General features: G+C 34.2%; 1 protein-coding gene across 1 annotated transcript in view; it reads left to right on the plus strand.

The window, feature by feature from the left end:
• Positions 1–10665: 10665 nt before the first annotated feature.
• LOC110460247 (ER membrane protein complex subunit 1-like) overlaps positions 10666–11071 on the plus strand; it is a 20208-nt gene continuing 19802 nt past the window's right edge. Inside the window, exon 1 of the mRNA XM_021513061.1 lies at positions 10666–10792. Within this exon, the coding sequence (XP_021368736.1) occupies positions 10698–10792 (95 nt within the window). The 5' untranslated portion in view covers positions 10666–10697. The remainder of the gene's footprint in view (positions 10793–11071) is intronic.

An 11071-nucleotide genomic window follows, 5' to 3' on the forward strand; every position in this document is an offset into this window, starting at 1 on the left:
CGTCCAATAAAACTAATGATAATGACACAAAGGGATATGGTAAATTAGCATACGCAGGTAAAGGTGTGTGTATACAAAGCAACACGTGTCTCAACTGTTTGACCACTCATTGTCAGAAAGATACCCAAATATTACCCATATTGATATTAATTTATCTAGGATGGATATTTATCTGAAAGGTGAGGTTTTCAAAATAGTTTTTCTGATTTACTCAAAGTGAAAAGGCAACAAAATAAATATACTAGTACTAGTTTATTTGTAGTAGCAATTGCTGTTATCATGTCCTTTTTTTTAGCTTCTTATATATTTTCTGCAGTTGTTAGAAAAGATACCACATCGGTATAAGGGAAGGAATCATTGTTCACCAGGCCATTAAAGAATCAAGATTTGAGAAAAAGAGCTTCTCGTGGGTTTTTTTATAAATATCAAATTATAAATCACGCGCAGCTGATTATCAAGAAATGTTGCCAAGCAGGTTAGAAACTGAGTTTTTTGGAATGCTAGTGTAATTGGACTCTTAATGTTGTGAAATAGATCCTCAAATCGGTAAAAAAAAAAAAAAAAAAAAAAAAAAAGGATCTTTTTAATACGACATCATTGTCACCTAAATTCAACTTGTCACTTTCCTTTATATTAAACAACATTATATTTTTGAAAAGTTGCTTACCATTGGGTCTGGCGTATTTTCAAAGAATCGTTGATGTTTAAAGTTACAAAGTGTATATACCCAAGAGTATTAGAAACATAAGTAAACTCAAATTCAATATGAAATAAACAACATCAGGAACTTATTAGACACCAAAACAAACAAACAAAATACAGCATGCCCCGCTCCCTAAAAGCAACAACAACAAAAACCAGAAAACACCAAAAGTTAAAAAGATATTGAGAAAAAGATATTAATTAGTATTTGCGCATTACCTTTGAAAGACTTTCTCTTAGTAATACTCCAATTGTTAACTGTTAGTATATTGTTAACTGATCTGGAGTCCATTCCTGTGAGTTATGTCCCTGTGGTAAAACACTTACTCCAAAGTACGCAAAAAGTTGACTGAAACATATTTGACATCACAGACATAGTTATTAACATTTAACAGATCCAGGATATCCCCTTATATGAGGGACTGTCTCTCGTTTGAGGTACTGTGCTTGAGGAATTCATTACTTGGATTTGATCTCGATTGTGGGTGTCGTCGATGAAGCGAACGACGCTTACCCTTCCAGAACACCTTATCCTCTTTGTACGTTTTCAAGGGTTTCCATATAAATCTTTCATATTTTGCTCTAGTTTATGGTTTTGTTAACATTTTGGTATTCTCTTGTTGGTTTTGTGGACACTTGTGCATTATGATACCAAATACGGAATACGACGATTGATATAAAACAATTAACTATTTTGCCCTAATAAGCAATGATTTCGGTGCCGAACATATGGGATGATCCTCAACCTGTTCAACAGAACAAATCTGTACTTTCATTCCATGTCAAATAAAGAGAGAGAGAGAGCATTTTTCTCAACAAAGAATTCTTCTGGTTATATTCCGTAGCAATAATAAATATCCGTCTTTTTTATTTCTGGATCAATAAGATACAGTACTTTTCTACATAATGTCGTATTAAAAACATATTGTTTCATTCATTTCTTTGTTTTCATATTTTAAAACAACACTTTGTCTTGAAAAAGTATGCTTTATATTTAACAGGCATTAACTTTTTAACGTAAAAATACAGTATTCCCTAGCTCCAAAGTTTATTACCCTAAGGTAGGTGAAGTTGACCTCTGAATCACCGTGGAGTACACGCTCTCCACCTTTAGCATGACCAGTAGATGACAGCCTTCATTTGTCAAACAGTGTTCTTATCCTTTTGTCTCACTTACACTGTTATCTTTATAGCAATAACTGTTAACGTACCTAATAGGTATACGGGGGGAAACCAGGTATTCTAGCAGCGTTTTGGTATATCTTATTTGATCTTGTGTTCATAAGCGGGACATTGGGGGATGCTATCAGTATGTTACACAATGTCATCAATCTAATTAATTTCAGCAGTCCCAATGCATTTCCTGGATGAAATTAAGTGCAGTGATAGAACTTATTTAAATTAGATTGTCGACCAGATGTCCTCTCCGTGTCTGTTTCTGTATGCAACTCCTCTGTGAAATCTGTGTCTGATACACTGTTGAGAACTTTATTGAAAATAAATATAGAATGCATGTCTTTGATTTTGTTAAGCCGTCTGGATTTTTACAAAACTATTACAAATTATAGTCTATATTGTTGTAGTTTAAACATTATTATATTTCCATTTTTTGCCACTTTAAACATACTACAAAACATAGTATAAAGTGGATTGAAAAACAAGCTAAGAGCTTATATTAATTCCTCTCCTCTATTGGACATAACGGCACTTTACATGGACATTTGAACATATTAATGATGACAGAAGGACAAAACGTTAGAGATATATGAAGATATAGTTATTTTAGATAATGCATACAGCACATCGGCTGTTAGCTGTTTTACTGGATAAGGAGTAAAGAAGGAGAAAAATGACAAGACAAAACTAAACTAAAAACTTATCAGTGGTGTAAAAACAAAAGATAATTATCAAGCAAGCAATATCTTTTCAAATCGTTTATTGTCGATGATAAAGTCATGTACGGCAAGAAATATTACAGAATGGTTCCTATCATTTGATTCACAATCACTCCACAAAAGAACATCTACATTATTTTAAAATGGTATTTGATAAAACCTGCTGTCTACTTTGAGCGTATTTGTTCCATGTGAATGAAAAACGACAAGTATATTCCATGGCGAATCCACAAATACAATGTGATTAGTCGATAAGGTTTATTCATATTGTTCTTATAGTATAATCATTATATCTCACACAGTCCTTCAAACCCGTTGTGTGTATCAATAGAGAAATTATGACTTAATAAACATTTTCATTGTTTCTCATTTCCTCTACACAAAAAATAGTTATGCACCTAGAAACCTTAATGTTACCTTGACTGCCACTGATGATTAATTTCCAATTATGTTTTTCTTTTAACTTCCAGCTACAAGATTACCACCGACCTCAGGAACTGATTGCCCACCTGCAGAGTCAAACACCTTGTCACTATAAACAATTACTGGAAACAAATAAGGAAGCTTCAGTTAAGGCGTTTATTTTCTCAGTGCATCAAGCCAAACAGTAAGCATTTTATTGCATCATACGGCTCTTAGGGCTCACCAGTGGTACTAAGGATTACAAAATCAAAATCAAACCTCAAGTTTTCTGAAACAATTCAGAAATACAGCAGAGAGGAAACCCCTTATGACGCTACAACATTTCAAGTTTTGGCTTCGAGACTGCAGCTCACCAGATACTTCACAAAACTTCATAGATATAGACAAAGAAGCAAAATTACTCGTGTTGTGCTATTCCATTAAAAGAACTCTACTCCTAATGAATATATGTATTGAAGGAAGGTGCTTATTAGGGATTTATAGACATTTATAGATATTGTAAATCAATTGAGTACAGTACTAAATAGCAAGATACCAATATTGAATAAACAAGATTACAAAACAATTACATATAGATATTTAACTTTAAATAGATATCAAAGAATAATGGCACAAATATTAAAAAACAAATTATAACAAAGAACGACGGCACAAATATTAAATAAACTATATATCAAAGAACCATGGCACAAATATTAAATAAATTATATATCAAAGAACGATGGCACAAATATAAAATCAACTAGATATCAAAGAACGATGGCACAAATATTAAAGAAACTAAATAAGGAAGTGTGCGTAATGCAGGACATATTTTCCCTCTAGAGTTCCTGGTTGTACCTGACTTTTTTATTTGTTTTCTCGTATTGACATAGAGTTTGACATTGGTTCGTTATATGTTGACGTTATGGTCGATACTTTTTCTGTCTTAGTTAACCATCTACTTGTTTGTACGTAACTATGTAGGACGTGTATTGACAAATGGTGGTATTCATTGGAAGGAACCGGAAACGTCATCCAGTAGCACTTACATATCTCATCAATAATAATTAATCATAGCTGCAATAAAACCGCTACTGACCATACATGGTACCTGTTCGGTATATTGGCAAACTGTGTAAATCATAAGTACGCAAACATGCAAGGCGTAGAACCGATGTACATAATGACCTTTGAACTCGTGTAGGTATCATGTCTTTTCCTTGATGATAAGTCGGATTAATTGTTTTTTATGGGTTGGACAGGAAGGTTATGACAGGTGAGATTGAGGTCACGTGTAGAAGCACTATGTGGTAGTAATAACGATACCATCCGTGCATTATTGAAACTTACCTGTACACATGATGTGGTGGTAATGGTTTTATTGCGAGACTCACGATTCTATCAAATAATAATGGGATTATGTAAGGTGTCAATGCTACTATATTAAGAAGCATCAGTGTTCCATTTTATGTTCGGTATAGTGATAAAATAATAATAAAGTACGGAATGATCACGCCGATCGTATAGAGTGTTTCAGCTGTCATTTTGTAACGATGAAAAATACATTATATATACATGTACAGGCGAGCAAAATATAACCATTGAGCATGCATTTTTCACCATAACATTCTTGGTTTACTATTTGCATTTTCAGACATAATACTGCTGACATAAATTATAAATAATGAATATGACTGATAATGATGAAAATTGAGAGAATAAACGTTACATTTGTTATGTAACTTTATGCGTCATATTTACTTCTCAACCAGATATCAGTGTGATGAGTAACTACGTTAATATCTATATTTATTAAATGAGCGATTCCAACATTTTAACAACCTATAATGCAGTTACAGAATTAAATTGTAATATAGGGTGTCAAGTTATATTTTAGTATATATCTATCCTAAAAATGTCGATCGCAAGCCTTATATTCATGAAATTGTCAAGAGAAAGATATGCTTTAGCAATAGTAAACACTGTGATGGTATGATTACACACACAAATAAATAGTTAGAATGCTGCTAATTATATTGAAACCATTAAACTGCATTGGGCAGGAAAAGACTCGCCACAAGTATATTTAGTATCGACTGTTAGAAACTGTCATCAAGAAATTTCACTTTTAATTTCTTTTTTGTGGTGTTCAATACGTTTTTCTTACTTCTTTATAACTGTATCACTTAATATTGTCTTTATCAGTAAAACATGCCACGTGTTACATTTAGAATTTGCATTACGTCTGAAGTTATGAACATAAGAAATTCACTAACACAGTTAAGTTGAAAACAAATTACGTTTATACATATTCCCTTTGCTCGGTTTCAGTATCAGTTGAAACACTTCTATTTATACACTTAATGTCAACAGTATTATATCTAAAAGTACACACAAAACCAGAAGTGATCATTTCAAAAATTTGTATAAAAGTAAATTTTGCACGACTATATACTTATGGATTTTCACTGTAACACACTGGACTGGACAATATGCTGTGTTCATCGTATGATGAGGGTGAGTATGGGTATTTTTCCTAGCTAGGCTCGGTAATAACCGGAACAAGGATGTAAACACCAGTCAATAATAAAGGTATTTATGCCACAGGATATACATAATATATTTTATTTTACTGATTATTTATAGTTGATTTACATTTATAAATATCAGTTAAGAAAATATGCCGCATAGTCAACACGCGAGGAGAGATACAGAAAGGCAAACCGAAACAGATTACGCCATTTTGACGACCAATGAAAAGAACAAAAATAATAGGAGTGAACGGATAATACCCCTAACACTCCATTTCGATCAATGTGGATTATCTCATTGTAAAGTAATTGGATGACATAACTTTTAACGTAACGAGCACTTCACTATTAAGCTATACATTTACCTACAGTATGATAATAATGATCAGCTCTCTACACGACTTAATGACATTCACCTACAGTATCATAATAATGATCAGCTCTCTACACGACTTAATGACATTTACCTACAGTATGATAATAATGATCAGCTCTCTACACGGCTTAATGACATTCACCTACAGTATGATAATAATGATCAGCTCTCTACACGACTTAATGACATTTACCTACAGTATATAATAATGATCAGCTCTCTACACGACTTAATGACATTCACCTACAGTATATAATAATGATCAGCTCTCTACACGACTTAATGACATTTACCTACAGTATATAATAATGATCAGCTCTCTACACGACTTAATGACATTTACCTACAGTATATAATAATGATCAGCTCTCTACACGACTTAATGACATTTACCTACAGTATATAATAATGATCAGCTCTCTACACGACTTAATGACATTTACCTACAGTATATAATAATGATCAGCTCTCTACACGACTTAATGACATTTACCTACAGTATATAATAATGATCAGCTCTCTACACGACTTAATGACATTTACCTACATAAATGGTCATCGTTTTATCACTATGAGACTTGTAACATTTCCCAACAACATTATAATAATGATCACATCACTATGCCAAACTCTATGATAATTTTCCTACAGTTTGAAAATAATGGTTGCCTCACTACAAGCTCTATGATATTTTTACTCACAGTTTGACGATAACAGTTGCCTTATTACAAACTACTAGAATATGACATTTACCTACAATATGAAAATGATCGTCGCTTCACAATCAAACTCTGACACTTTACAGCATTATTACAATAATCTCGCGACGTTGATTTCACGATTGTAATATTTCCTTTCCTCAGTAGTAACATTTCAGTTTCAACTTATGGAGTTGACAGTTAATTTAAGATTCTCTGATCCAGTGACTGCTTTAAGTATCGGGAGTTTACGTATCATTTTTGAAACTTTTTATTACCATATTTTATTTTAATGAGGAATATCCGAGAATAGACAATGATATATCCGTATGTTGCTTCTTTCTTTTTACTACGACCAGTCAAATACGAATTGAACATGTGTCATGTTGTATTCAATGTATTGTTTTGACCAAATGAAGAACAAATCCATGAAATATCTTACAACTTTTTCTTAATATTCATTGGATAAAAAAGAAAATACAGTTCTCTTTCTAAAACAGCCCAAATAGTAGGAAGGGTGTTCGGGTGCGTCTTCATTTGCTTTACTATTGAAAAATGACTACAGAATTGGTCATTATTTTTTCTTATTACTTGTATGATAAAGTTCTTCAAGCAGAAGGTATCTAGTTTTTATTGATTTTTTTAGTTGCATGCTTTCTTTTATGTATTTATCTTAATTTTTAATGGAGTGAGAACCTGGTATAATGGATCAAACCGAGATTTGAACGTGCTGCAAACCTCAGAAGAGTTAATTCTTCATACAATATATCGTGTAAAATTAGTTTGTCAACTCGATACTTATTCTATTATGTAGTTTAAATAAACATATGTATCGGTAATTCTCCTTTAATTTTCAGCTCCCTAAATAAATCTGATAATCGTACACGACAAAATGTGTACCAATGACTAATATCTTTGTGTAAAACCCTTGGTAAACGATTTTTCTTGGTCAAACAGGGTCGTAATTCATTATCACCCGGGCTGTCCTTGACTACAATCACATTATCAATCTCACTATATCTTTAAAGAGAAATACTCCACCTTTGGATGCTATATTTTTCAATTGTATAAAAGTTTCACTTTTTATTTACTCATTTATCATTGTATTTAAAGTATGGGTCGAATTAAACAGCACCAGCAGTGCATAGAACTGCAAACAAAGCATTTGCTAAATGTAATCCCAACGAATGACCATCCCTACCCATTGACATGTTTATGACCAATAAAACATGTTATACGGCAACAGGTTAGTACTAGGAACTGTATATGTGTCATTCTCTGTGGGCATCCGTCAATCACAGGACATTGAACTGCCCAAGGTAACTCGCGGACCGTACCACTGGCGGATAGAACTAGAAATAGGTGTACACACGCACCACGCGCGAACGTCTGTATCTGTAGTGGCCGCAGCCTACACTCAGCACGGAAGTACGCGTTTTCATTAGCGGCCATAGCCTAAATTACTTAGAACCGAAGTAAACTTACTCTGTTGTGATCTATAGCTTACTAAAGCGTCCTCTGTGGTGGTTGTAGCCTACTCTTACTTCTTAAGCAGATGTTCTCTGCAGCGAGCATAAACTACTATTACTTTTGAAGGTAGCTTCCTCTGAGTGTTCTGGGCCTACTATTTCTTCTTTGCTGTCAAGTCCTCTCCTAAACTGCTTTTGCGTCTTCGGTGTAGTGGTAATATACAACGCCAAGGTCCTCTGTAGCATGTGAGACCTACTCTTTGATTCTGAAATAAGTGTTCTCTGTAGCGGTAGTAACCTAATCTTACTTCTGTAGTAAGCGTGTTTTGTAGCTTTTGTAGCCAATTCTTATTTCTGTTCTAAACTCAGCGTCCATGTAGCGGTCGCAACGCCTACTCTTGTTTCTGTTCTAAACTCAGCGTCCATGTAGCGGTCGCAACGCCTACTCTTATTTCTGAACTACGTATCTTCTGCAGCGGTTGTAGCCTACTCTCAATATCCTTCTGAAGTCAGTTTCCTAGGTAAAGTACGTACCATATTGTACTTTAACTTCGATAGTAAACGTCCTCTGTGGCAGCCGTAACCTACTTTTGCTTAAGAAGTAAGTGCCCTCTGAAGTTGCTGTCCACTGTATTTACTCATAGAGTAAGCGTCTTCTACACTGCGGCCGTAGATTCCTCTAATTCCTGAAAGCAGTACTTAATAATATACAACATTTATATAGCGCCCTATATAATTTGTAAAATTACTCTAAAGCGCTTTACAAAAGTCACAAAAGTCACCCAAATTGCTCCTTAATCGCAAATGGTGTCTTGGAAAGAGTTTGCAATGCAATGATATATTCACAAATAAGCATAGGGCCAGGGGACCGTTAGCACTTGGAGTACATCCATAAAATATGTCAATCAATCAGAGGCCACATGTCGGCCATGTTCAAGAAGCTATATTAATTGATCATGACGATATGCCATATCTCTATTACTGTATCATGCCCCGTGGTAACTGTTGCCCGACTACATACAGTGGCGGCCATCTCAAAACAAGCAAGCGCTTCGTTTATTATCAAGATCAGTCTTGTTAGAGCACTGTTAACCTAATTAGTATTGAAATATCAAGAATATTATAAAAAGGTCTCACTCTATCTGGTATCAAGGATTAAATTAACGAATACTTGAAACAGGCCCTTTAAACTTTGATCATTTGTCCTATAACATGTAGGTATAAAGTAGATTTAGTATATAACAGGATATACCTTGTGAACCAAAATATGTAAATGTATATATATATGTTTGTGGCCATGCGTGCTGTCACAGAGCAATGATTAATAAACGGTTGCCACCTGTTGATTTGACTGAGAATAACAGACTAACATTGTACTCCTTAGTACAATGTCAGTCAGTTACTATTTGTACAGTCAAATTAATGTACAAGGGAGTGTTTAATGTGACACCATTAGTTACAGCCTATGAGGACATTTTGTAGTTCAGGGTATGCACGAGTATATTAGCATTGGATTACAGCGCTAGGGTGCTCATTAAAGATAAGCATGATAGATTCACACGGGTTATTGGCAAATTTTGGTATTTTAAATGAAAAGGAAAAAAAACAATTGAAAATTAAGAAACTAAGCATTTCTACTTCAGAATAAAACGTTAACAAGAGAATAGCCATAAGAGATAGAAAGACAGAATGAAAGGAAGAAAAAGAACATAAACAGTACCCCAAACGTATCATTGACTAGTTGGTTGATTTTCCTGTTACCCTAATTTTTGGCAAAAGAAAATGTAACAGTATTTTATATCGGATTAGATACCATCTATCTATTGATATATGAGGCGATGTCTGTCTCAGGAGGAAATGGTAGCTTATAAACCAGAGGCAAGTAATTAATTTTGGGTGTTTCCCAAAATTTTTAACTCAGAAAAAGACAGATTTTTGCACTTATCTAAAATTAATTAGTAAGAATTGTCAGGTCGGTTTTACATTTCTACTACTTTTCTGCCACCAAAAATATATATATAGAACTTTTTTTCTGAGATTGGGACTTATAATTTCCCAGCCTTGCGAAGAGAGGCGATTTTATTTTTCTGAAGACGTAATACTAAACTGTTTCAAGCAGTTGCCGAGCGTAGAAAGCAACAATTTATCTGACATTATTTCCATTGACAAACAGATCGAGTGAGACGTAGAATAGTTTTCTGAGTTTGCGGTATTATTCCAGTTTATATTTTATAACGTAGAGTATTTATATTTTTTGATGGCCGAGCGGAGCGAGTGTTAACAAATTCTGTAAAAAAAATGGTATAAATGTAGATTTTTGGTTAAAATGTTGAAGTTTGTGTCAGGCCCTTAAATGGTCACCTGTCAAAGTTTACTGGGGGGGGGGGGGGGGGGGGGGNTCTGTAGATTCATAATGAACACTCCTACAACATTATCTTAATCTTCAAAAATGTTTCTGAGGTAATTGTGTTATCCGGCATACCTATGTTTTGCCTATTATATCCCGAGTGCCACCAATGGCCTTCTTTCCGGATACTCACTATTCCTTACGTTGCTTTGTATTTTACAATAATGGAACTCTTCAGTTTTGAAGATAGAAACATACACTATAGTATTGGAAAATGACCGGCGAAAAAATACTCGCCTTTTCTTTGATAATTTTGAATTTTGTGTCTGTCTATGGTCTGTACGCAGATCAGGCTGGTAAATTTGATTGGTACGGAATCTATTTGCTTTAATTTAGTCATGCTCTTTGTTACCAGATCGCTAAATACTCCGGTGTATCAACCGGCCGGTTGATAGACCATGCGTCACAAAAGTGATCTTAGCGTGTTGCAGTGGGTCCATCAACCATATTCTAGGGTGTTTTTTTTATCTAATCGGTTGTCATATTTGCAGAGGATAATCACTTTTCCATATAAACACCAGTTACACTATCTATTCCAAATCTATAGCGTGGGAGATACACACTATACGCTTCTTTGGAGCCCCCCCC

The sequence above is a fragment of the Mizuhopecten yessoensis genome, unplaced genomic scaffold (assembly GCF_002113885.1).
Source record: "Mizuhopecten yessoensis strain PY_sf001 unplaced genomic scaffold, ASM211388v2 scaffold10333, whole genome shotgun sequence".
In the NCBI taxonomy this organism is placed as follows: domain Eukaryota; kingdom Metazoa; phylum Mollusca; class Bivalvia; order Pectinida; family Pectinidae; genus Mizuhopecten; species Mizuhopecten yessoensis.